We start from the raw sequence: 26,663 nt of genomic DNA on the forward strand, positions 1-26,663 counted from the left end.
TTACCGAGCAGGTGAAATTAAAAAAAAAGGTGAGGCGTTTTCTTTTCCCCTGAGAGATGCAAAAATGGGAAAAAAAAAAAAAAAAAAAAAAAGGAGAAAAGGAGAAATGCTGCTTCAGGAAAGCTTCCCTAAAAAGAAGATCCTTCCATTCTTTTGAGGTCCTTTTTTTTTTCTTTTTCACAGGATGAAAATGCCGAATGGTGGGCTGTGCCCCTCCTCGTGCGTTACCCCAATTTGCCATTGCCGCCCCTGGTATACCTGTGTTGGCCTTTACAGAAAAAAAAAAAAAAAAAAAAAAAAGCCGTTTGGGGGTTGCCTCCCAAGTATGCCAGCCATATACCGGGGCTTACGAATTGTACCAATATGGGTTACGCACAGGACTGCAGTGGGGTTGCGCTTTATCATCATGTCGCGACAAAGCAAATAAAAAAAAACGCATACATACGTAATACCTATGTAATACATATATAATGCATATGTAATGCATATATGTTAAAACAGGTCAGCGCGACGGAGAATATTACCAACTGGGCAACTGTTACTTATCAACGGCTCCGGCGTGACCCCCCCTTACGCACATGCATAGCAACAATTTTCACATTTGAACTTGCACGGACGGACAGTAGGGTGCCCATTTGAGGATGGTTCACCGGGGCACTCTAGACCCCACCCACGCACATGGTTACAAAAAAAAGGGATCGTGCCAGAGGATAAAGGAACCCCAACACGTAGCCAAGAAGGCGCAATTTTTATTTGTACCGATCGGAGGCATCTTCCCACATTCTAACCTGCCCGTCCGTTCCATCCCGCATAAAAGGAGGGACGACTTAACATACCAGTTTAGCTTCCCCCATCCCCATTGGACAGTTTTCCCGAAGGCAGGATGAAGATCCGGAAGCACGACTTCGTCTTGATCGACGATGAACTCAAGTGCAGGCTGCACAAAGTGGTGGACATGAAAATAAAAATAAAAAAAAACTACCTCAACTTAATGTTCCTCGTGAATAAGAAGTATGGATCGACTTACACCTACATAAATAATAAGTGGGTCCGATGTAAAAAGAGCAAAAATAAGTTGGACATTGATTTTCAAGGAAATATCGAAGGAACAAACAAAGACATTTTTCAGCATACCAATTCGCAAAAATTAACCGAAGAAAATATTGCAGAGCTGAAGGATAACCCTTCGGAAAATCCATACGAAGTTATACAAAAGCTAGTCCATAATTCTTCCACTTATAAGGACAAAACTGTCATATCAAAGTTCAAATATGTGGAAAAAAAATTGAAAAGACACTTGTGCCAATTTACTGTATACGAATGTAGTGTTGTAAATTTGGTAAATTTTTATTACAAATATTTTCCCGAAAAAATATCCTCCGTTAGGGTGGATTATTTGGCCAATTTGTTGTTCCACTTGAATCGGGACGTCCTCAGTAGGGAGGAAGACCCCCAAGGGATTGAAAAAAGCAATGAAGAAATAAACGATGATATGGTCCAACCCGGTGGGAGTGCGACGTCAGACCACTTCGCCGAAGAGACTGTGCACACCTTCAGCACGAAAAAACCGAACGTAATAATTTACGACGATTCTTTTGGCTTACTGATTAGCATGCTCAACATAATTTATTCTGACCATGTGAATATTTTTTCTCTTGTTTATAAAAATGCTTCTAATTCGATCATCCCCAGTTTTGGCATTCCTAAAAGCACCAACGTTGCCAAGGTGAGCATCCTCCACGCGTCACACGCGCCTAGGCTGAGCACCGGAGAGTGGCTCGCCATTGACGGGGGGTGCGAACTCGTTGGGAAGGAGGCACTACAGGGGGTAGTCGAAGCAGCATCAAAGGAGGAACAAATAGACGAAATGGTCGAAGAGGTCGACGCTGACGAGGGGGAATATCGCAAGAGGAGGATAGACCAGGTGGACCACCCCGATGGTGAAGGGGTTGACCAGGTTGAAAATCTCCCCAATAAGCGTGCAAAGAATGTCCATGTGGAGGCGAACAGCACAATCCCGCCAAACAAAAAATCACATCTACAACATATGTTAATAGACCACATGAACACCGAAGGAGCCGAAGCATTCGTCGTAATAATATCGAGTGACTTCATTTACAACACGAACACAGATGTGCATCTCCTCATCGATACACTCATCAAGGTGTCTTTGAAATTTCTGAAAAATGACAGCAAGATAATTATTCACACAGATGACCTAAATATTTGCAACCTTTTTTTAAAGGGCCTAATGGATACCAATTCGTTCATACACATAAAGCTTAATGAATTTGTTTTAAGAGAGCAACAGGTGGTGAAACGGCGAACGCATCCAGTTATAAAAAATGCCAAGTTGGCCGATGGGTTCCTCTTAACTGCGCTCAAGGTGGAGGGAGCAACAGCAACCTAGCTGGTTCCATCCAGGCGGGCTCAAAATGTGTAAAAGTACGTATACATGTTGGTGTGTATTTTGTGCGAAAAAGGGATATAACCGTGCATGCGAAGGGGGACACACGGTTATGAAGACCTACCTACGCAGGGACAGAAAGAACCCCCGTCTAAGTAACGCGTTTTCTTTCCTTTTCCCCGTTCTGATGAACTATGTAATTTCTTGAGACGTCCCTAAAATACGTTGTGCTGCCCCTTGGAAGACTTGAATTTATTTTTTCGTTCCTTGGAAATTTGAACCTTATCCATTTTTTTTTTTTTCATTTCCAACTGTTTCTTTCGTAATTCCATTTGTTCGACTTTCTTCTCGTACAAAGCTTTTACGCTCTCTGGGATTTTCGCTGTGCTGAAGTGTGTTGTCACGTTTGGCGGGGTTACTTTAACGGCGTAGTTCCCAACTAAGCATTTCAGCACCGACTTGGGGAGGCAGCCGCTGCGTGCCATTTTGAGGGGAAAAACACGACGGTCACTTTTTCGTAGTTCTTCCCACAAAAAAAAGAAAAATGTGAAAAAAATGGCCCAAGCGTGTGCATCTCTTCCTAATGTAGCTTCAGTATGTTCCACTTCGCATGTCCCATTCTCTCCCCGTTATGCTTCTCATCAGTAATACTTCCCTCCGCGAAAATATTTTGCCAAGCAGTTCAAGTGACCTGCACATGCAGCAGGGTGTTCATTCCGCCTGGATTGCTAAACTGAAGTGTGAGTCATTCCCTCGCGCATGGTAAAGCGCCCAACTGGATGTAAAAGGGTCAACAAAACTTTTTGTGTTCTTCCTAAGGGCGCCAAGCGAAGGGGCAAAAAATTCCACCAAAGGGGAAAAAATATATATATATAATCCCAAAATGGCGCTATACATGAACGGTGAAAAAAAAAAAAAAAAAAAAAAAAAAATTCCCCGCAGCGTTTTCCGCACAGAATGCGACGCAGTCGCCTTGCCTGACCTGTTTCACCACAAAAATATAATCACCAAAAATGTAAGGAAATGCCCACTTGAAGAAATTACTTTTGTGGAGAAGCGACTGAAAATTTATATTCTCTTGAGGGATAATCGCCATGTGTCCCTTTTTACCAATTGGGTGACCCCTCTGGTTCGACATAAACACTGTTGGATTAAAAAAAAAATAAATCTGCCACAACTTTACGGATGTATAAACGTAATGGCACAATTTTTATTTTGACACCCCCACGGTGCTGTTCAGGTCGCTCATGCTCAGTCCGTTTTGCGTCCCGTCCGCTTCGGAGAGATGTTCTGCCCCGGTGTGACGATCATCGGTATATTGTTCCTCTCCTGATGTTGCCCCCTTGCACTTCATGGTGAGCTGCTTCTTAAACTGCTTAAAGAACATCCTACACCTTTTGTCATTCACGTCCTCCTCGCTGGAATCGTCCATATGGTCTCCCCCGGCGGGCGTTACACCGTTCAGGAAGTTAGAGTCACCGATGAGACAACCCAATTTATTCATGACTTCGGAGATGGATCCCATTTTCTCATCAACCGCATCTGCTATGTTTGTAGTAAGACGTTCCTTACCTCTGTTATCACTTTGGCTAGTTGAACCTGCAGAGTTAAGTTCCCCCGTTTCGAAACATTCTCTTTTAAAGTGCATATAGGTTTCCCGTTTGTTGTGACACTTTTGGTAATTTACTGAGCTGCGTATCAGCGTAGAGTTGTCTGTCATATGTTCATAAAAGGACAGGTGGATTTTATCTCCGTATGTACTTCGCTGCAATGTTCGCACATCTGGGCTGTAGGTTGCTGTGAAGAATCGATCCAGTAAAGTGGAACTTCTCATGTTGTCATTGTAGTATGCACCGTCGGGGAAATTTAAAACGGCGGAACTGCAGGTAGCTTTTTTTGAAAAATTTTCCATTCTACTCATTTTTAAAAAATCTAACAGTGCATCTGACTTGGATCTGAGCAGGCACTTCTGCAGAATTTCGTCCTTCTCTTTTAATATTTTTTTTTTGAAAAAAATGGCAAAGTCGTCTGTCCTAAATATTTTGGGTTTACCAAAGCAGGGTTTTTCGTGGCTTTTACTGGAGGTAAGCTTTGGCCTGTTGTTCTCCTCCGTACATTCGCCAGCGAGCTTATCATGCGTGGTGTTATCCTGGTGTGAGGGTCCAACATGGTGAGGTGCGCTCTTCACAATGGTACTTTCTATGGGTTTGTCACTGTAATGGTTGTGGGTTTGCTTATCCTTCTTCAACAGTGCCAACTGTCTGAGAGCATTTTTTTTTTTCATCCGTTTTAGTGCCCCCTCCAGGATGGACACGGCATATAATCTACTGTTGATGAATTTGCGTATGCTTCGCTTCTCTTCCTGCGGAGGTGGGGGAGGAAAAAAGAACGAATTGTTGTGTCGTTCTCATCACAACGTTGGTTGCGCTTGCTTGGCGTGGCTACACCTGGAGGTGTTCACCTTGTCGAGCAACTCACCTGCCGCCGATGACACGACCCGATCACCGAAAAGAAAGAAGACAACTGCCTGTGCATGTGCCTCCTCAGGAAGAGGCACAACAAAATAGAGAAAAACTTCAAATACTTTTTCTTCTTCCGTTGGTCGTTTATGTCTACATCGATGAAGCTATCAATCAACGTGTTCGTTAGTACCTTCCTCTGGGAAAGTTGCCTATACATTTTAAAATTTTCTCTGCTGTTTTTTTTTGCCAATCGGGGTATAAGCGATTCATTGTGGTGTACGACTTCCCCCTTTTGGATGGTCTCCTCCATGCTCACTTTCTTCCTATTCTTCTGCCCTAAAGGGGTTTCTTTTTTATTTCCATCCTGTGGTGTTTCTCCCCCCATACTTGTGGGAATTCCCCTTTCGGAACAATTCGCCCCGTTTGGCACTTTTTGAAAAGACCACAAGGGCATATCTACCTTGCGTGGGAATGCGTATTGTACGGTGCGTCCCGACATTGGGGAATGGGAACCCCGGTTTCTATTCCCATGATGGTGCTCCCCTGAGGATACAATCTTGGCATACTTTTTGTAGACGGGACGGTGAGCTCTTACCGAGGAATATTTCCTCAAACGTGTTAAGTAATAAAAAAGTCTTTTCTTAAAAATGTTACTAATTTTGTTTATTGAAAAAATAATTTTTTTTTTTTTTTCATCCTGTTCATATTTATTTTGTTGTTTGGCTTCCCTGATGAGAATCTCCTCACTACTGAGAAGATAGGCTGTTTTGTGATGATCGTGTGTGGGGGGAAGACACTCCGGGGGGGTGACCTTACTGCCTTCTCCTTTTGGTTTACCTTGGCCTATCCGGCCACGTTCACTGAAGTGACTACTTTCGCCGCTGTTACTATCTGCACGTTTGCCAACTTGTTGAAAAAATCTTGTCCTTTTTTGGAAAAAGTTTTTACTTTTCTCTTCTGCATCGGTGTAAATTCGTTTTGGGTCCACCGGATGGGAATATTTCTGCCTATCCTTCGGTGGTTGCATTTTGAGTGGATCTGGGAGAGGGTTCTCAGTATGCTTCTGCAGGTGCTGAAAACACGGCTGAGCTTTCTTAACATACAGATGGACTTTCTCCTCAGCCCCCCTTTCATACGTTTCAGCTTCATGCCGCTCTGCCTTGCCCACTGGGTGAAGTTTCCCCCGACTGTCATATCGAAACTGATTTTGCTCCTTTTCTGTCTCGTAGTGGAGGTTTTCCCATGCGTGGCCACCGTAACTTTTTTCGGGGGGGACATATGAGGAAGGTCCCATTCCATCATAGGTGGTACACTCTTCTGCAAAACGGTTCATGTGCCTGTTTTTGTGGAGGGGATTGCCCCCACTATGGCTTCGCTGCAGATATTCACGGGCGCTATGCTGATTGTAGTGACCATCCCTTGGGTTACCATAACGGAAGTACTTTTCATATTTTTCTCCCTCCCGTGCGTGTGGTATTTCCTCTTTACGACTTCTTCCCTGTTCATATCCTATTGGGGATTCACTCCAGTAGCCATTCTCCTCAGGACACTTATCATTAATGGACACCTGTATGGGATTCCACGTTTGCTTATCTCCGTAGAAGGTTCTTATGTCCCCTACATTGCAGTTATCCTTTTCAAACTTCCCGTTTTGCTTGTTCCATTGGATATTTACGTCTAGGTTTATATTTACGTGTTGCTGCTCATGGGGAGGAGGACACAGGTTGCTCTTCTCCCTAACGTGTCTGTCTATTCCCCCTTTTTTCATATCGCTATGGTAACCAAACATGCGATGTTGATCACCAAGGGGGTCTACTTCCCCGCCGCACTCCGAACAGCCATTTTTCGTTTCTCCTTTTTCACCTGAACAGCAATATTTTTTTTTTTCCAAATTGTTCCCATCAGTTGCTTTTTTTTTCCAAAAATAGTTACTGACATTTTTTTCGGTTAATCCCTTTTGCTGATTAAGAGTTTTTTCTGCCCTCTTTTCGTAAAATGTTATTAGTTTTTTTTTTCCCTTTTTTTTCTCCGTCTCTGTGTTTGTCCCATCAGGACAATATTTGCCATTCCGTTTGTCCTTCCTCTGATTTGCCGCATCGTTCAGGTACCTTTCTTTTATTTCGTTCAGGGAGATGACTCGCTTTTCGCAGTTCTGCCCCTTCCTGTGCACCCACCTGATGGTGGACATCGCGAAGGATGAAGTGGGTAACAAGCTGCGAAGTACCTATTAGGCAAATCTACCCGTGTCCATCTGTGTAGACGCTTTACCGATGATGCGGTTGCGTAGGATCTCCGCGTCGCTTATTGGTTTTTCCAAATGGAAACACGACCAAAAACACAACGTTTCTACAATAGGACAATCGTGGGTACTGCCCTACCGGGCTGGTATCATCCTGTGCAGGGGGTTCGCAATACGTTTTTCCATCCCGTAGTGCAGTGCACTTTATTCCGATTCACTTCGCTCCGTTTGGCCTTTTTTTTTTTTTTTTTTTTTTTTTCTCGCTTTGGTAATGCGCTTGCACTTCAAACGGTGTGTCTTTTTAAAGCGGAGATAAAAGGCTTCATTCATTTTTAAAACAAACATAATTCTTTATTTAAAAAAAAAAAAATAAATAAATAAAAGTGGGATAATGGCACAACATGAGTGAGAAAGAAAGATATCTTTCGTGTAATATGTTCACCAGAAGAGGACATAAAAAGAAATACCCCTGGTGGGATGATTTCCCAAAAAGGGTGCACATATGCTAATGGAAGGGGGGTAAATTACAGGGGTGATGACGGGGTGGGGTGAACACTGCCGTTACGCTAAGGCGTCGATAAACAAAGGGGAGTGAACAAAGGAGTGCCGTTTTTACTCAAAAAATACGGGTAAAAATTAGGGTAATAAAAACTGCGTAGATGGGTTTTGCCCCCAATGGGGCAACAAACAGCACAAAAGAACGCCCCCCAAAAGGGGCAGAACTCTGTGCCCCAAAAGTGACTTGCACAGGGGAGACGTCTTCCGCGCCACCTTTTTAATTCGATGCACTCTGCAACGAATTGCTACAATTTGGTTAAGACTTCCATCTGTATCTTCGTCTTCCTGTCTGCTTTACCACATCGCTTTAAAACTTCCATTCCCATTTGGAGAACGCTTCTACATTCGCTGCTTCTAGCGCAAAGAGGGGAAAAACACAAACTGAACCGAATAGGTAAACTGTTACTACCTCTAATCCTCCCAATGAGAAAAAAATTAACATCCAAAAAAAGGTGGTAAATTTTTTATGGGGATTTTTTCCCATGATAAAAAAACACATGATTATTTTATGCCAAATCTGAGGGCCCTGGCTTCCAGTTTATCACGCTGCATGGGGGTGGAAGAGTTTTCATGGGTTGCCATAGCAGTTGGTATGTTAGGGGAGAAGACGCACCTCCAAGTATGAGCTCCTTTGCATTGGAGGTTGCCTCTGGTTATAATTACATCGAGGTGTTGTATCGCCCTGTCACGCGTAAGATGTGATGTCACAACCCCTGCCGGTGCGATCAGAGGATGGCAGCAAAGGGGGCATACACATATATATAATCACGTGCGTGCAGTTGGACCTAGGGCTTACCTCTTGGACCAGGCCGAACCTCTCGGCGCGCTTCCTCTTCATTTCAGAGTTGTTCAGCTTGCCCTGCGTAATAGGAAGAGGTAGAGCAACGAAAGTGATTAAATAAAAATGACAACGGAAAAAAAAAAAGTAGGATATGCACAATTAACAAAATGACCACTGCGGGGGGTCAACTTTAGCATAGACGGCTTTGTTACCATGTTCATGCCGAAGCGCTCCGCTCTCTTCTTCCTGTTCTCCTTTTCCATTTTTTGAGTCACAATGCAGAATCTGTAAAAATGGGGTAAAGCGCGTTCATGCGAAGTGAGCTACATGTAGGGGGGGGGTAACCGCGGAAGGAAAATACACATTCATTCTTTTTTTTTTTCTTCTTTTGGGTGCTTTTCTACTACCTCTTGGCTCTGGACTCCAGGACATCATCCTTGGAAACGACGCCTGCGTTGGGAAATGGATAAAAACGAGTCAGCAAAGTGGGTGTCAACTTAGATAAAAAATTGCAGAGAAAGCATCTGGACGGTAAGAACGACGCAATGTCGTCTGCCCATCCCACGGATGCACTTTTATACCGAATCGCTTTTTTCGTAGCTCCCTCTTTTTCTCCTCCGTCAGGTACAGATTATCATCTTCTGGAAAAAAAAAAAAAAAATCACAACAAAAATGAGTTGGCAGTTAAGGCGATCTGAATGGCGTCTGCCCGTGATAGATAATTCGCGCAACCAGGTCAACCACGGTGCAAAGAGGTACACGCACATGCACATTCACATGCATTTTCGCATTTTCGCGCTGTCACCCGTGCGGACGCGCCTGTCTGGCGAACCTGGGGGGGAAAGAATATTCTTCTGCAGGGTGTTCTTGGTGGACAGGGAAGTTTCGGAAAAGGTAATTTTAGGAATGACCATTTTCGTTTTCTTCTCGTCATTGTTTTGACTTCCGTTTTTATTTGCATCCCCTTTTTCATTTTTGTTAGAATTAGACCCCTCATCCTTGGCATTGGAGGATAGAATGTTTTTAAAATAATTTTTCATTTTTCCTAAGCCTGTTTTGTTAAAATCGTCTTCTCTGTTATTAACAGATAAAATTTTTTTTTTTTTTTGAGATCCAATATATGGTGATGAAGACGCCTTGTAATTTATATTTTCTCCTTCGTCGCTTCCTCCTTCTTCTATTTGGCTAATATCCTTTTCGGATTTTTCCACATTTGGCTCTAAGCTGTTTGGATTGCCTCCTTGAGCATCCGTGGACGATGACGCTTCGAGGTTTGTCCCCTGGTCGGAGTTGTTCCCTTTATTGCTCCCACTATCTAATATGTATGGACTGCTCACCAGATGGGGGTTTTCTTTTTCATAATTTAATAGCCGTTCTAGAAGCTCGTTCTGCGCGATTTTTTTCGTTCATCGGGAAAAAAAAGGAGGGAAAGCAAAAATAGGCATATAAGAGTGAATAAGCGGTAAAACGCAATAAAAGCATTTTTTTTTTTTTTTTTTTTTTTCTTAATTTCGGGGTCATTGCGTAGCGGTTGCGGGGGCAGACAATCCATGGGCATATACAAATGGTACTGCATGCACGTATGTACATATTATGTACGTATATATTTATATGTAAATATATGCCCTTTTACTTGCAATGGCGGAGCGGCTACCAGCTACATATGCGGACGTGAACAAATTAGCGACCAAGTGGGCGAACAGATGAGTCAGAAAATAAACGGATAAACGGATAAGCAAATATACAAGCATGTACAAGAATGTACAAACATGTACATGTATCTAAATACGCGCCTACAGGTTCACTACGCATCACTGACGTGGCAACCGCATTTTGGAGGAGCGTTTTTTCTCCTTTTTTCGCAAAGGCTCACGGTCTCATAATACTCTTGTCACCACCGTGAGGTTGCAACTTTACGACGTTGTATATGTATGGGTTTGTACCTTCTTTCCATGGGATGGCAGCCCCCTTTTGGCTAACAGGTCCTTTAATTCCGAACACTTCAAATTCTGGTAGTTCATTCTGCGTTAGGGTTTTTCTCACGGGCGCGTTTTTTTTTTCTCTCTCTTTTTTTTGTTTCTTCCCTGGGGGAGGGTTTCTTTCTTCTTCGATGTTTAAAGCAGACGTGATGGTAGGTTTTGTTCTGGGGTGAACAGTGTGGACGCAACGATGGTTGGCAGAAGGGCGTAGTTGGAGAAGGAGAAGTATAATAGTACCAGCTGTTACGTGGGGATGCCAACGGGGGCTGCAAATTTGTGCGTGATACTGCCCAGAGTGTACCCTTACTGGTCGACTGTCCCTACTTTGCACGTAAGTAACGATAATCATAAAACGCGTATGGTATGATCGGTTTTAAAAGTCATGTTTATGCTGTACAGGCATACCGATTTGCATACAACAGAAAAAGTGTATATTTTTTAAACACTTGTTGGCGCTTGTGGTGGATTCATACAAATGCGGGTGTTGGGCCAAGGGGGGAAATTAAAAAAGGGGAAAACAAAAAAAATGGGCCTGTAAATAAATTAATTAAAAAGGGTTGCTCGGGCACATGTGCGTGCATTTGTTGGGAGCGCTTTTTTTTTTTTTTCCGCACTTTTGTTGCGCTTTTTTAGGGCACTTTATTCTTTATTTTTTTTTTTTTGAAAGCTGCCACGTTGGCCTCCATATCGAATAGCTAATTGGCTCATAAAAAAATGTTCGACCTGCCTGCCTAGGGGGGATGCCTTTTGAGCAATTAATTGTAAGCTACTTCGAAAGTGCCACCTGCATGAGGCGCACCTGGAAGGAGGAAGTGTTACGCTACGCAGTCAGTTAAGTATAAAATGTAACCTTCCGTGTGGCCATATATAAGCGTGCGGTTTCTTTTAAAAGGGTCATGCAGGAGTATATGCCGGCAAAACAAAATCAGTCCCTGTGCCCTTTGCGCCGAAGCATATAGGGCAAAACGGACAAAGCGGATCCTTTATTGGTGGTAACATTGCGGCCTGTTCGTTCGTACGACCTGACACCTGTTGTGTATGCCTGCTTACCCCCCTGGGGAGAGATAAATTCGTGCTAAGTCGAACGAACGTATGGTTCTTATTGGGAGAGTTAAATCAACACCCTCTACGGGTTCCACACCTATGGCGCAACAAGTCAGGAAAAAAAGTGTTCCTTTTAGGCTGACCCAGATACACCCTACATTCGTAACTTTGCTTGTTGATCATCTACGCTGATCTCCTAATCTGTGAAAGGTCTAAACGTGGCATCCCTCTGGAGGACAAGATGCTCCTTTCCGAGGTGGCAAAATGGGGCAGCATTCCACTTCGCTTACGAAAGGGAAAATGGCATCTTAGTCCACAGGCGTATGTATTGATATGCATATAAACTACCTACGTGGCAAATGGAGAAAGAAACAATTTTTGCAAATCTGCGCACAGGAAAGACACTTAACAAGTAGAGGTTGTATGAAGGCACCCCACATAAGCACAAACACAATGTGTATACACAGGATTCCTCTTCCTTTTGCTTAATTTTTTTTCTTTTTCATTTTATGCACCACTTCGACTTTGGAACAACAAATTAAATTAAGACCGCACCAATGTAACAATAGAAATTCGCGCCGCGTTTAAAGCGATCACTAATGCTGCACACATTTCTTTCTTTGGAACGTTAGAGGGATCATGGACGAGAGTTTTTATTGTGTATGTTTCACCGTGCGAACGAGGCTCGGTTAAACATATCTCCTGCGTGTAACATAGAAAGGTAGAAAAGAAAGGGATGCCTTCCCCCCCGCCGCGACCTTTGGCTTCATCAGTTTTAAGGATCGCTTAGCCCTGCATACGTTTTGCCGAGGTCCATTTTATCGGCAGTGTTTTTCCCGTATCATTTCGACGGTGAAATTTACACAGCAACATGTAAAGCAAATTTCAAAGCAACCTTCAAAGGAACATCTTGAGAGTACCTTTTTACACGCATTGCTTTATTTTTCCACCGCCCGCTTATTGCCGTTATGCCTGCACACCTATTTGCAAACCTGATTTAAACTCTTCAAATTTTTGCGTCCCCTTTCGAATGTCTAGGCACACCCCACTCCTACGTGGGGCCCGCTGAATCAATTTTTTTTATTTTTCTTTTTTTGGTGCAATTTTGTGCCGTACGTAACGGCCAACACTACGCAATTTTTATGCAGTGTGTTTAGCTACCTTGGGGCAATTTTTGCCAATTTTTGGTCAATTGGGGGGCAAAATTTTGGCAATTTTTAAGCTTTTTTCCTTCATCTACGCCGTTAGCCCTTTCCCTTCCTCATTTTTTGCATCTAGACGTTTGGGATAAGCGCTTACACGTTTGCACTTGCGCGCGTTCCCCTTTCGTACTTTTACGCACTTCCATTTTGTGACCACTCCTTTTAAGAAACATGCACGATGCGCGAATAAATGCGTCACACGGGCCTCACATTTGAACTGCATATGTATTTCCCACTTAGGCACGTACCTGGAAGTGCCCTTTTGAATTACACACCATTGACGAGCTTAACGCCAAGTTGCTTTCCTTGTTGCGTCATTTCGTTATTTCCTTCGTTCGTGCGTTTTTTCTTTTTTTTTTTTTTTCTGGAGGCTTCACCAACAGCACACACTTCACCTAAGCCCTAAACCCATACACGCACCACTAACGCGCCAACTCATTGCGTTTTCATTCCCACCCAGAATTAGGCATATGCAAATAGAGTACCAAATGTACATGTCCCTGCTATGTAAAATATTCCTGTGTGTACATTACGTGTTAAGAAGCATGAGCGTAGGAAAAGGCCATCTTAGGTGATGTTTTTTTTTTTTTTTTTTTTGACGATTGTCCTTTGGCTTTTGCTTTAAATGTGTGTTGAACACCTCTTTTTCACCGCTTTCCTGTTTCATTGCCCGCGTACCCTTCCTTCAATGTGTATTCCCGCACGCCTGCGAATCCGCACTGCAATTGCATCTAGTCTGTAGCATTCCACACCCATCACAAGACAAATCAGTGTTCATAATATCGCTTCAGAACCTTGTAAGGAGTAACCCCACCCCTTGATTACCTCATTTCTGATGTGTTACTTCGATTGCTATTTAGTACTTAGCTGTTATTGTTCTGCGTGACTTGGCCTGGCTTAACTTCACCTTGTTTGTGTTTCTGCTTGTGTTTTTTTTTTCCCCCTTGTGGCGCTCATCACATTTCGAAAGCCACACAAATATCACCTTTCGACTTTTTCGATTGCCCGTTTGAAGAATGAAAAATTGTGTAATTTTCCTTTTTCTGTTTTGCGCATGTATCAAGTATGTCAGTTGCCATGCCGATCAAATAATTAACGAAAAATTGACCAGCCTGGTTTTTATGAGTTGTAATTACCAAAAGGGGAAGACAAATGAGAAGCTAATAAAATCGGTGGCGAAGAAGAAGCCACAACTTATGCTCTGGGTTGGAGATTACTTTTACTCAGAATGTAAAGACTTGAAATGCCTGCACGAAGCGTATGATTATATTAACAAGGATCCCTTCTACATAGATTTAAAAAAAAAGTTTGTAATTGACGGCATATATGATGATCATGATTATAATAAAAATAATGGAGATCGACTGTATGAGCATAAGAAGGAAAGCAAAACGCAGTTCTTAAACTATCTGAATGTTCCAAAAAATGACGTGAGGTACAAACGGAATGGTGCATATATTTCGAAATTGTATATAGACCCAGAGAATGAAAAGAATCAAGTGAAAATTATCATTTTAGACACCAGATATAACAAAGACCCGTACCCCTTTTATGCGCCTGATTCATACCATGACGGTTTTATGCATATGTTCGTCTCGTTCGCTGTTCGTTTTCACGCTGCTCTGTTCGGTTTATACTGCGATAGCAAGAATGACATTTTGGGCAATGAGCAGTGGACATGGCTGGAGAAGGAGCTTACCAACTCGAGTGCTCGGGCGCACATTGTCATTTCGTCTACTCAGGTAAGGGGGTCACATGGACAGATAAACGAATGTACAGATTGAGAGATAAATAGCTAGCTAGATGGCTAGCTGGAAAAAAAAAAAAAAAAAAAATACTACTACTATAGAACCGTTTTGCCTGCACGGGTCATAACTTTTTTCTTCATTTTTTGTACCATGTGGTGTGCACACTTTATCCCACTTTTCATCCTACCTCGCAGATTTTCTCCAACCATGTAGTGAACGAAAATTGGGGATTAATGCCATTCGCCCAGAAGCGACTAAAATATTTAATGAATAAAACCAAACCAAAGGGGTTAATCTTCCTAAGTGGTGATGTGCACTTTGGAAGCATACTTGGAAACGAAGAAAATGTGCTGGAAGTCACAAGCAGTAGCGTAAATCAGGAGAACATATTTAGCTACATCAACAATTATTTCATTTATTTCTCCACTTATTTTCTAAACAAGAAGAGTCCCTTCGAGTTAAACAAGATATTTGCATTTAACAATTTTGGCTCACTTAGCATATCATACATAAACGACGACGAAATAAAAATAAAATCCGCAATTCATGACTCGGATGGTAATGAAATTATCGTGGCCAACCAATCGTTTAATAAAAAAAAAAACGTGTATCAGAAAACACAGAACTTACACCTATTGCATGATGACATAGCAACGTTCGCGTGTAAGAGCAACGCAAAGGTGTGTATACAAGTCATAATTTACATACTGTTTGTGTTGTGGTTCTTGCAAATTATTTTCATCTTCTGTAAGCTGCTCGGTTTTTGTAAGAAAAAGGTCGCAGACAAAACGAAGGGTGAGTAACTCCTGCGAAATGTACTTAGTGCAGTATTTCGCTTTTATCGTGTCCATTTGAGTAGCCTATATATATATATATATTTTTTTTTTTTTCTATTCCTTTTTCCTTTTTTTTTTTATTTTTCCCCCCACGTGTGCCGCTGCACTTTGGGGGGGCATACTTTTTTAATTTTTTTGCCTGCGGCAGTTTACCCGTTCCCACGTGTCCGTTGCACGTTTCGGAGAACAAGTTAATTTATCGCTGCGTGGTCTACCTTTATAGACCACTACGTAACCCATTTTAATTGCCCCTTTGCTCATCATCCCTAAAACTTGCTTTTTTTTTTAATGATCATTAATCATCTCGGCGCCTTAAGAAAGGACACATCCACCCGCCATCATAATTGAACAGTGACAACATGGCTTACCATGCCATGTGAAGCGTTGTCTGCTCATCTTTGAGTTTGTTGAGATGGGGTGGTTGTGTGCACGTAAATAATTGCACTCTGTTCTGAAGTATTCACTAGCTTGATTCGGGAAGGCATTAATCTACCCCTCCCCTTCGCCACACAAGAAAGGATCTAAATAACGTGGTATGTTAATATCGGTTTAAGTGACAAACGCATGGAAAGTTATTTCGTGCCTACTGGAGAAGATGAGCCAGGGTTTCTCACCTCAAATCAAGCGATAACTGTGACGATATTCGTTCATTTAAGGAGGAGGGGAAAATCAGACCGGAAAAAGTTGTCTATTCGGGAACACGACAGCTTGATTTTTTTTTGTTTCCCCCTACAAAATGGGTAACAAAGAGCATCCACATGTGTGTACATAAACGTATGGCTAAGGGAAGCACTGCGGAGGTGCGGGGGGGGGCTAATTCCGAGGCTGCTATTTCTCTGTTTACCAATTTTGAACTCCCTCCGCGCGACATGTGCAATATGTAAAAAAAAAAAAAATGTGCAACACGTGCCATACGTGCACGGTATGAATTTTTTTTTTTTTGCCATTTTTCGGTCAATTTACGCAATCTACATTTTGAAAATGTTTCCCTCTTTTGTGTATTTCGCTAAATAGCACGTTTATCCTTGTCCGCTTGACTTTTGTGCGAATAATTCACAATTTTTTTAAAAATATATTTCCTTCCTCGGAGGTACAAGTTGTTTGCAACGTGACGGATGAAATGGTGAGATTGAGTTCGACCAAAACGGTCGTTCTGACCTGCCTCACCCTTTTGCTTGCTAAGATAAGCTCAGTGCTGAACTTGGAGGAGGCGTTCTTCAATGGTAACCTCAGCTTCGGTATCAACTTGTCTAATTTGTTTACCGACAACCATGTGAAGGTAAGCGAATTGAAGATAAATTCTGCCTACCTGTTTGATCCATCGCCCCGAATCGATTTGGACTTGGCGTTATCAGCCCTAAAGGGGGTACAAGCTATCGGTCAAAGGGGCAACAGTGGTGGAAGCGAATGGGAGGGCACTTCCACGATAGGGGGAGGTTCCCCCTATGGAGGGGGGGAAACAAATCCATGGAGCCGCATATCCAGAGAAGACTTTTTTAAAAAGCAGGATCACACGGAAGATTATATGAAAGGCATGCCCATGCCTTACCACATAAACAACATTGCAGATGCTGTTAGGGAGATCAACTTTTATTTCAACCAAGGGAGTAAGACTCACCAGGAGGATCTAATCTACAGAGGAACATACACACCGGAGATTTACACAGATTCGTACATCATCATAGCAATCTCATTTATGTACTGTTTTTGTATTAAAATAATTTGTGAGGGATACATGCGGGGGAAGAATGTTGCGAAGAAATATATAGCAAAAGTATCGACATTATTTTTCTTCTTTTTAATATTAAAAAATTTGTTGAGTTTTTTACCAGCCATGTTATCCTCAACCGTTGGTCTGATTATGACATTTTATTTCTACTCCGTATCGATGAACCCTTGCGAAAAAATACCTTTTTTAAAAAAATCAAGTATTAAAAAAGAACCCATAGGATGGGTTCTAATCGTATTTGCAGAATCTCTAATCATTGGAAATATTTTATACCATGCTGTATGTACCCCCCGAGTGTTAACCATTTTGTCTACCTATATACAAAGTGAAGTGTTGCTGCGGATGGTTTGCCTCCTTTTTCTTTTACTCATTGGGTATATGATATTTTTACTAATGATAAGTAACCTTGTGTCAGCTAAGAAGGCACAGAATTTTGTTTTTTCCTTCACGTCATCCTATTTAATTGTATCCTGCTGTACCTACTTTTTCAATGTGTTTTCTCTAAGAATGTGGAAGAGTAGGGGCATATTTCAGATCGAACCCATGATGTTTTTTTCCTACTCTCCTAAATTTGTTTTTAATGCTCAGAATGCAATTGCGTTGGCTGCTACCTTTGTTATCACCGCCTTGTCTATGTGGATGCCCAAGCTGCTGAAAATCACCAGGGGGTTCTTTCCCCAGGGGGGGAAACGAAAAAAAGGGCACTCCTCCGAAGAGCGCAGCGCGTACGACATTATTATGAACTGCTTCGCTTGACCAGTGTAAAAAAGGTGGAGATGTCCATAGAACAATCGAAGCATGCACAGAACGAATATCCAGAGATCATCACGCGATGCAAAACTAGTGCCCTACAAAAAGGACAGACTCCACATATACCGCACTCACAAAATGCACCTCCTCCCCCTTCCACCATCCTTAACATGTGCCATTTTTATAGCCTTTCCACCGAGACCGCTCCGCTAGGTTGACCCATGGCGTGTTTCAAATATATTCTCCCCGCATTTGCAGCGCAGAGCAATTTTGTGTGGCGTCCTGTGCCGTCCCCTGATCGTTTCAACTTTGCCCCTTTTTTTAAGGCGTAAAGTCGCAAAGGCGAATTCGACCAATTTGGCAATTTTCCTTTACAAATATGGAGTACCAAATCGCACAAGTAGATTTTTTTTTTTTTTTTTACAAATGCAACGTCGTTTGGTTAAAAAGTTTGTTGTAACCCTTACGGGCTAGCTAAAATGTTAACCTTTTTTTTTTTTTTTTTTTTTTTTTTTTTTTTTTTTTTCCAGCGATTTGCTTTTCGGTGACATACCAATAATTTGAATATATATATATATTTTCCCCCCAATTGGTATGACACCCCATGAGCGTGTTTCTTTTCCATGGGCACTTCAAATGTTAACTGCTAAATGCGGAACTGCTGTAGGTCTGTTGGGCAGGAGGAAACCAATTCTTCGTTCCTCTCTGTATGCGCACCATAGGAGGTGGATGTTTTTCCTCCCATCGGCGTCTTTACAAATTTGTAAAATGAGCACTTGAATGAGGAAAGTTATACCCCCCCAAGCAAGTGCTGCATATCTATACTAACACTCACCCACTGCGGGGAAAGACTGTACATAAAGCTATGCATCCTATTTAGTCTCTTTTGATGAACCCCCCTAAGTTGCGAAAACGACATAAATGAAGGGGAAATCCTGGATAACGTTTGCATTACTCCCCGGGGTATAGCAAAGTAGGCGATATTTTTCCCATTTTCGCTTGCAGTTGGTTTGATTGCTGCGTGAGAAACGGCTTGTCGAACAATCACGCAGAGGACGAACGCACAGCCCGTATGCATGAATGGAAGATCGGTAGAAAGGCGTAGTGCATGCGTTCAGGCAGGTATGACAGGGCGCCCTCTAACACCGCTAGCTAGTTTTTTTCTTGTGTTGGGCGCCCCCGTGCCAAACCGTGCATGCGAAACAGATTAATAACCAAATAAGTGACCCCCAAAAGGAGCATACTTCACCAAGTCAGCCGATACAATGAGGAAGACGTGCCAGGTGTGCAAGCAGAAGCTGTATCAGTATGTGTGTCCCTCCTGCGAAATCGTCTACTGCAGTCTCGAGTGCTACAAAAAGCACAATGACAAGTGCGTGCACAATTTTCTGGACAACCAAGTGAAGGAGAATATAAAAAATAATCAGCTGACCGATTTTGAAAAACGGGAATTCAAGTTCAAGCTGAGGAAGTTTTACGACCAAGGGGGGGCAAACGCAGAAGAGGAAGAAGACGAAGACGAACAAGATGAGGAATTCGCTGATGGGGAGGAAGCTGGAACCCCTGATGAGGAGGAAGAGGGAGCGGCTGATGAGGGGGCCCCAGGAAAGGCAAATCAAGACGAAGCAGGGATAGATGCGCCTACCACCACAACACCCCATGGACACCTGAAAAAATGGTGCATTAGCAACAAACGGTACAAGGTGCTGACGGAGCTGGCCAAAAGCGACCAGCTGAAGTTGGACGACCTGACACAAACGGAGCAGAAGCAGTTCTTCTCATTCCTAAAGAGTAACGACATGAATGCATATTTGGCAAAGTTCGAACCGTGGTGGTTAAACTGTGTAATAAAAAAGGTCCAAACACCTGAACACATATGCTGCAATAAACAGGTTAGTGAAAATGTGAAGTTCATGGTAGTAGAGATTGTCTACTCGTACTGCTATTTACTACGTATTTTTAATGAAAGCTTGGACAGTAAAGAACTATGCTACTGTTTTCTTTATATGGCTAGCTCTTTGAACAGATTTAATCTGCCAGAAAATAACGTTTACAACACAGTGAATAATTTATTTCAAAGGATTTTGGAAAATGATGAAATCGCTCGAGAGAAACGTATCCTATACAACGTCGTGACGGATGTTACCACTATCCTAAAGCTAAAGGATCTCTTACTTAGATGTTTGTATGAAACAAAAAAATTTTTTAAAAAGCAAATAAAAAAAATAAATTGCAAAAGGGATAAAATGGCTAGTAGTCTCAATGGCGTTAAAAAAATGGCGGCACTTTTACAGGAAGAAAAGGTTTTTAAATATGTCAATAAAAAAATTACCTTTCTTTGTAGCTACGCTAATTACCATTATGATATGTTTGACTCCGTAACAAAACAACTGGACAAATTCTACAGTGAGCAGTGCAGGGGTATGTCTCTTGCGTCTAATGAGAAACGAGAAATTGTACTCTCCAAGGAGATACCCTAAAAAGGGGAAAACCTACTCCCCATGGGTTAAGAACTGCTACCCACCAAATATGTCACCATGGCTGCAAATTATTTTTTTTTATATTTGTATTTTCCCACGTTGGGCTTACTCAAAATAGTTTTTTGTGTGAAACGCTTTGGTGCTCCTTCCGTTTGGGTGCTTTTTTTCGTGTTGACCAATCTGACATGTAACAAACTTGTAATCGCCTTACTGGTTTGCTTTTTATTTCCCCCCTACGCGGGAACGTCCACCCGTGCAAGGCGCTTTTTTGCACCTTAATTTGCAGAGCTGATTCGTTCGATCCCCACGCGGGGGCGGAACTCCTCCAAGTTTGGATGGATCCCTCCCTGAGTTGAGTTCTCCCTTGAGGGGCAGCAGAAAAGGCACCGCATGCAGATGGAAGGGGGTGAAAAAAGAAACGCACGAAAAAGGTGTGAACCCCATGATAAAGGCGCAATCGCGAAAATGAGAAGCCCCCCTTTGTTCCGCATTGGTAAGGCGTGCGACACACTGGAACGAGTAAAATGTGCCCAGGATAAGTCGCCCGCGCGAAGATGGAACCTCACACAGGTGCTTACACAAGGGGTGTAAAAAAAAAAAAAAAAAAAAAAAAAAAAAAAAAAAAACTCTTTCCATTTTTTTTTTTTTTCCTTCCCCCGAAAATGGAATGTATACGTCATATGTATTTGGTAAGCCGCCCAAGGACAACAAAATTTGTGTAACAATATGAGACCTAGTAGCACTAAACAGGGCGCTTACACCCCGCAACTTTTTTAAGCACACATGGGGGCAGCTACACCAGTGAGGAAATATACAATACATCCTTTCATTTAATTCGACCTCAAGGGGGCTTCAAAAATGGGTAAACTGATTATCTGCCCAATTTGGAAATATGTCCCCCTTGGCCGTTTTTTGCGTCCCCATTCGGCACCTTATTGACACCACCCCACTGTGGCATTACAACTGTTGCTATGTCGTTCCTTTCAATGTTAACTCAGCTACGAATCTCGCATTTGTATCAGCTTGGTCCTGTTATATTTTTGCTTAACGTGTCAAGGGAATTCTCGCCTGGGTAGTAACGCAGACTAGTGACTACCCCCCCCAATTGGCTTCTTCCCCCCCTTGGTGGAATAACAAAATGGCAGATAACCCGAACGAAGAAAAGGAAACCGTCCAAGTGACCTCCTGCTGTTGGTTAAGCAAGAGAAAGATAAGCAGCCTAAACAGGAACAGGCATAAAGGAAAGGACGGTTCCTCCGGGGGGATCGAAATAAAAGTCCCCAACTTTAACATATGTTTGACCTCGCTAAGTTTGCCAATTATAAAGTTAAAAAATGACTTGGACCGTATAAGTGAGAATAAGCAGATAACACGGTTGAGGGAGAACAAGGCAAACCAGAGGGGACGTGCAAACAACTCCTTTAATAAAAAGAGGGAAGACACATCCGATGAGACGTACGGGACATGCGAGGAAGACCCTACGAATGACGATGAAGTATGCTCCATGCTACTTCGGAGCAAGGCTTTTAACGAAACTTGGAGAATTATGAACAGCTACATGAACTGCTTTGTTTACAACAGCGTTAACGAAATGGTCGATAGGGAAATAAACTTCCTGAACAGGAACTTGTGCTTGCGGGATGACAAGGTGTCCCTGCTGATTGTGAAGACGCAGACTTGCCCCTTCGTGAATTTGTTGCAGTACCGGGCGTTATCGCAGAAGTTGAAGGAGGTGAATGGGTGCGTAGAAGGGGTGACAACGGATGAGCGAAGTGACCGCGAAAAAGAGGCGACCCATCATGTGGGGGATGAAGAGGCTACCTCCCCCCGAGACGATACAAACACGTTTACATACAAAACGTTTGACAACAGAGTGATGACATACACACTACTACAAAGGCGAAGGCACATAGCGTCCTGCATCGTGAACGTCTACACACACGACAGCGTGGAAAGCATACTCATAAGAATTATAAAAAAAATAAACCGCAAATGTTTCATGAAAATTGACAAAAAAAATATGAACGAATTATTTCAAAAAATGTTCAAAAAAAAAAAAAAAAAAGTACTTATCATATTTTTAAAAAATTATATCAAATTGAAGTCTTCCATTTTTAGTGGCCTCCTCCTTTATCTCCTCCATTTGAAAGAAATTAATTCAATAAACATAAGTGTTATAATTACAAATAATTGTGTCCTTTCCGCATTAAGCAACTTGGATTATTCTGTAAAAAAAAATGTACACGTAAATATATGCAATTTGTATTTAAATTATTATCACTTGATAGAGAATATCATGTTCCATCCATTTTTCAACAACGTCTTGTTTAAATTGAAAGAATATTCTACATTTATTGATCACCTTTTTTTTTTAAATCATGATATGAGTTTTCTCCAAGTAAAATATTTCTTCTACATGTTCGTGCGAGATTTTTTTGACAAGAAAATTTTGTCTTTTCTTAATTTGCCTCTGATTTATTTTTGCAAAATTGGTAAAGGGGGGAAGAACGTACAGATAGAGGATCCTTGTCCAGAGGGAGGAGAAAAGTACACCAAAAAGTTTAGCACCTTCAAGGGGGAGATATCCAACTATTTGAATGATCTTCACGTCGGGGACCTTCGCCAGAAATTTGTATTACTTCTATACGCCAGCAATTTTTATGAGGAACACATTCGCCATTTGAAGTCCAAGGGGAAGCATCACACACTCTACCTCATGAGTGAGGTGTGCCCATCCGGGGGGGAAGAAAACCTACCAAATGGGCAAAATGGTAGCCCTCCCATGGAGGAACAGCAACGCCAGGAAGGACCCACCACAAGGAAGGGAAAAAACAAAAGAGCTCTCCTCACGGAGGGGGGAAATCACCACACCGGAGATAAGTCCCATCCGAAATACAAGGAACCTTCCAAAAAGAGGAAAATAAAAAGTGACTTCTTTTACAACTGCATAAGGTATCTCAATTTTGCGAAAAGTGAGCGGGCAGAGAACCACCAAGGGGAAGACATTAGTCGAGAAAAGGAAGGCACTGTGCAGAATGGTGTCTCCCGTTGGACTTCACATGGCAAAAGTGATATTCCAAACAGAGGGATCGGTGAAAGCACCTATCCAGGGGATCCAAAGGAAGATAAGAATTGCATGCACGAAATAATCCAACTGATGAAAAGGGACTCCATAAAGAGGACACTAAAATCGAGTGATCATTTCCGAAGCTGCTATTTTCAAAATTATGTTTCGCATAATAACTTGGCGGAATGTCTATCCCCCATGAACAGAATAGTAAACAAAGATTTCGTGGACGACTGTAACTGCATAAAAGTGTATGTCATAAATAATCTGACGGAGCATATGAAAGTGGAGCATAACTTCGACAGCCTTGAGGTGCTCAAAAAGGAGTGGAAAAATAATGAGTATTGGAAAATTCAACAGTACGAAAAGGTATTGGCAAAAATGGAAAAAAAAATGCACACTGGTAAAGGGGGGAAAAAGAAGGCTCCCCTTGGGAAAGGCGCAATTAAGGCGAACAGCAAAGGGGGCAACGTGGGGAGAAACGAAAATGGAGGAGAAGTCCACCCTCGAATGGCCCTTCTCTACCTGCAGAAATGCCTTGCAAAATCGATCAGCAAAAGAATGATCACACTTTTGTATAAAAAAAAAAAATACAACATATGTCTTTCCATTATCAACATCATTTTAAAAAACATCCCCGCGTACTCCTCCCTGAGAAAAAGAGTTCACATTCTGAAAGAGTTATTTAAAAAGTACGAAAAGAAATTTTTCATTTACAACGTGAAGGATCTCACCAAGGCAAATGAAGAAATTGAAAAAGAATTTAAACAAATGGTAAATACGATTTGCGACATTTTATTAAATCTGTACATGGGAAAAATAAATGTGTTAAAAAAAATACTAAATGATATTTCGTCCTTTTTGGAAAGCGTCCACTATATTATTAAGTTGGAAAAATACATAACTGAGAAGGAATTTTCCGGATTGGATTTACAAACGTTTGTAAAAAAGCTCAACATTTTAATAGTCTTTTTGGATTTGTTTATCAATTTGAAAAAAAAAAAATGTCAAAATAAAAATCCCCCGCATGAGTACCAGAGGGGCAATTCCAATCCAGACAGGGGGCTGCCATTTGGGGAGAACAATTCCCACTCAGCAGTAACCACGCATGATGGAGAGTTAAAAAAAATGGGGACCACTTTAATGTGTGACGGGGCGTGTGGAACGGGGGGGAAAGCAAACCAGCACAGTGGCATCACCACTGTAGAAAGTAGAAACGAAAATGGTGACACACAAAACGTGGCCAATTGCTTGGGAAGGAAGATCCATTTGGACAGTTGCCAGTGCCAGCTTGAAAATAACAAATTGGAGAACCTCCTAAGCACAATGAGCGACTCGGACATGGACCTCACTCTGCTCGAATATGTGTTCATCTTTTTTTGCGAATTTTTGTACTTCCTCCTGATGCCGTGTGTTTTTCTACTCCCCTTGGTAAACACATGTATTGCACACGACCATTCCCCTGACGCACAGGATTTGTTGAAAAAAAATTTGCGAATGAAGCTGCTTCACGTTCTTTACCACAACAAGTTAGAGTTAAAGGATTTGAACAGCCCCATATGTATTGGCTCATCAAAGTTCAGCCGCCCCTATAAGGAGGAAAACAATTGTGTACTTGAAAAAGGTCAGAGGGGTGTGGATGCCCCAAATTTGGGAGACCTACTAGGAAGGGAAAAAGCCAAAGGGAATATCCACCTCCCGTGTGATATGTTGCAAAAAGGCAGCCAAATGGAAGACATGGTGATTATATTTCACATTGTGCAGAACTTGAACGCCAGGCACCTTAACGTGTGCAGCATGTTTATTGAGTATATCAAAGTGAAGCTGAACTTCAGGGGTGAAGGGACAGATAGCGGAAAAGACGAGCATAGTGACGATAGCGTCAGACGGAGCGGAAGCAAATCTGACCGGAGTAGTGCCATTCGAAGCAATCCCCGTTCGGGCAGAACACATGCACACGACGCAAGCAACCTCCACTGCGAATCTTTCCAAGAATTGTTCTACAATTTCGTCATTGCAACAATGTCACTTTTTTATTATTTGAAAATTATCCACATTCCATCCACCTTTGTGAAGGGAAAAGACGAACCACAGATCTCTCAACCATTCAGTTGCAAAGAGAACCACATGATTCGTACGAATACAAATGCAGACTCACCAAACGCACAACGTGGTCAGAAGGGTGCTAACGTGTTGATTACGTCTAGGAATGGACGCCTCGATAGTTTGGAGGATGGGACCCAACCAACCAGCGATGAGGAGACAGACACACCCGCCATGGAACACGTGAACGGGAATGCAGGTCAGAAATACAAAAATTATATACTGGACATGTTGGGGAGTATGAACATACGAAGGTTGATCTTTGGGCGGGGGTACACCGCCTGAGGGAGGGCCGTTGAGCCAATTAAAAAAAATATATATATACGCTCCGAAATAGTTGGGCAATTTTTAAGTTCTGTTCTTTTTTTTTTCCTTTTTTTGTTGCCTTCATTTGGGTGAAACCGCTTTCGCATGCGAAAGTGCACCCCGTGTTGACACATTTAGCGGCTTCACCAAACTCATGGACTAATTTTTGGACCACTTAATTTTCCGCCGAATGGTCGGGGTGTGCTGGAAATGCATACACACACATAAACGCTGCGGACAAATGAATATGGGGTGTATGTGTGTGGGGTTTCCATTTTGCGAAATGCGCACTGCAGAATATGATTATCCGACTGTTTATTCGATGGTATATTTACTTATTTGTGCGTTCGGGGAGGGGGGACGCTCCTCACGTGCATTGCACTATTTAACTTGGGCTGCTTCCCTAAGCGTGACAACATAGCGTCACAGTGACATGGGGAAAAGTCATCCACCGACGTGTGGATAAAATTAGTTTATTTAAACAACTCCTGTGAAGGGAGGAAGAAAAAACACGCATAAAAAAATAGGTCATCATAAAATGACACCATTTTCTTAATCCTTTAAAAAAATGTTCCCTCATTGCCACCTGAAGCATGGCAGTGGATTTTTTTCCTTTTTTGACCAGGACAAAAAAAGAAAAGGGTTGTGTCCTTCAATGGGTCATTTAAAATTATATATTTTTTTTAAAGCATGCATTTACGTCGAATTGGACTGTCCATGTGGTTCATGGCTGCTTTTTCCTATCCGCAAACTTTCCAGTGCTATTCTATGTATGAATATATATGTAGTAAATAGCGCACGCACATAACTATAGGCACATAAATTTACATACTGTATTATATATATGTGCATGCCGAAGCCACTTTTTTTCATAAGCCCACGTCTGTACAAATGTGCGCTTAGCGGGGGAGACTTTTACTTTCCACTGCGAGCGGGCCATTTTGACTTCTATGCCACTGGGAGTTGTTGCGC

At 42.2% G+C, this 26,663-nt stretch overlaps 8 protein-coding genes across 8 annotated transcripts; 5 read left to right on the forward strand and 3 right to left on the reverse strand.

The window, feature by feature from the left end:
- Positions 1-883: 883 nt before the first annotated feature.
- On the forward strand, positions 884-2,410 carry PCOAH_00017930 (Uncharacterized protein; the record flags this gene model as incomplete). The annotated part of the gene is made up of 1 exon (XM_020058602.1): positions 884-2,410. The coding sequence occupies one exon, from the start codon at positions 884-886 to the stop codon at positions 2,408-2,410; it is 1,527 nt and encodes a 508-aa protein (XP_019913975.1).
- A 212-nt stretch (positions 2,411-2,622) lies between these two features.
- On the reverse strand, positions 2,623-2,892 carry PCOAH_00017940 (Uncharacterized protein; the record flags this gene model as incomplete). The annotated part of the gene is made up of 1 exon (XM_020058603.1): positions 2,623-2,892. One exon carries the CDS (start codon positions 2,890-2,892, stop codon positions 2,623-2,625), a length of 270 nt encoding a protein of 89 aa, XP_019913961.1.
- A 725-nt stretch (positions 2,893-3,617) lies between these two features.
- On the reverse strand, positions 3,618-7,057 carry PCOAH_00017950 (Uncharacterized protein; the record flags this gene model as incomplete). Its single annotated transcript, XM_020058604.1, has 2 exons — positions 3,618-4,769; positions 4,886-7,057. 2 exons carry the CDS (start codon positions 7,055-7,057, stop codon positions 3,618-3,620), a joined length of 3,324 nt encoding a protein of 1,107 aa, XP_019914241.1.
- Positions 7,058-8,167: 1,110 nt separating this feature from the next.
- PCOAH_00017960 (Uncharacterized protein) lies at positions 8,168-10,468 on the reverse strand (the record flags this gene model as incomplete). Its single annotated transcript, XM_020058605.1, has 7 exons — positions 8,168-8,212; positions 8,463-8,525; positions 8,660-8,732; positions 8,855-8,897; positions 9,029-9,088; positions 9,280-9,835; positions 10,391-10,468. The coding sequence occupies 7 exons, from the start codon at positions 10,466-10,468 to the stop codon at positions 8,168-8,170; spliced, it is 918 nt and encodes a 305-aa protein (XP_019914135.1).
- A 3,220-nt stretch (positions 10,469-13,688) lies between these two features.
- Positions 13,689-15,223, forward strand: PCOAH_00017970 (Uncharacterized protein; the record flags this gene model as incomplete). Its single annotated transcript, XM_020058606.1, has 2 exons — positions 13,689-14,414; positions 14,615-15,223. 2 exons carry the CDS (start codon positions 13,689-13,691, stop codon positions 15,221-15,223), a joined length of 1,335 nt encoding a protein of 444 aa, XP_019914023.1.
- Positions 15,224-16,376: 1,153 nt separating this feature from the next.
- Positions 16,377-17,741, forward strand: PCOAH_00017980 (Uncharacterized protein; the record flags this gene model as incomplete). Its single annotated transcript, XM_020058607.1, has 1 exon — positions 16,377-17,741. One exon carries the CDS (start codon positions 16,377-16,379, stop codon positions 17,739-17,741), a length of 1,365 nt encoding a protein of 454 aa, XP_019914156.1.
- Positions 17,742-19,000: 1,259 nt separating this feature from the next.
- On the forward strand, positions 19,001-20,215 carry PCOAH_00017990 (Uncharacterized protein; the record flags this gene model as incomplete). The annotated part of the gene is made up of 1 exon (XM_020058608.1): positions 19,001-20,215. One exon carries the CDS (start codon positions 19,001-19,003, stop codon positions 20,213-20,215), a length of 1,215 nt encoding a protein of 404 aa, XP_019914101.1.
- Positions 20,216-21,353: 1,138 nt separating this feature from the next.
- On the forward strand, positions 21,354-25,670 carry PCOAH_00018000 (Uncharacterized protein; the record flags this gene model as incomplete). The annotated part of the gene is made up of 1 exon (XM_020058609.1): positions 21,354-25,670. One exon carries the CDS (start codon positions 21,354-21,356, stop codon positions 25,668-25,670), a length of 4,317 nt encoding a protein of 1,438 aa, XP_019913930.1.
- Between the last annotated feature and the right edge of the window lie 993 nt (positions 25,671-26,663).

This window comes from Plasmodium coatneyi, chromosome 7 (genome assembly GCF_001680005.1).
Source record: "Plasmodium coatneyi strain Hackeri chromosome 7, complete sequence".
NCBI lineage: Eukaryota > Apicomplexa > Aconoidasida > Haemosporida > Plasmodiidae > Plasmodium > Plasmodium coatneyi.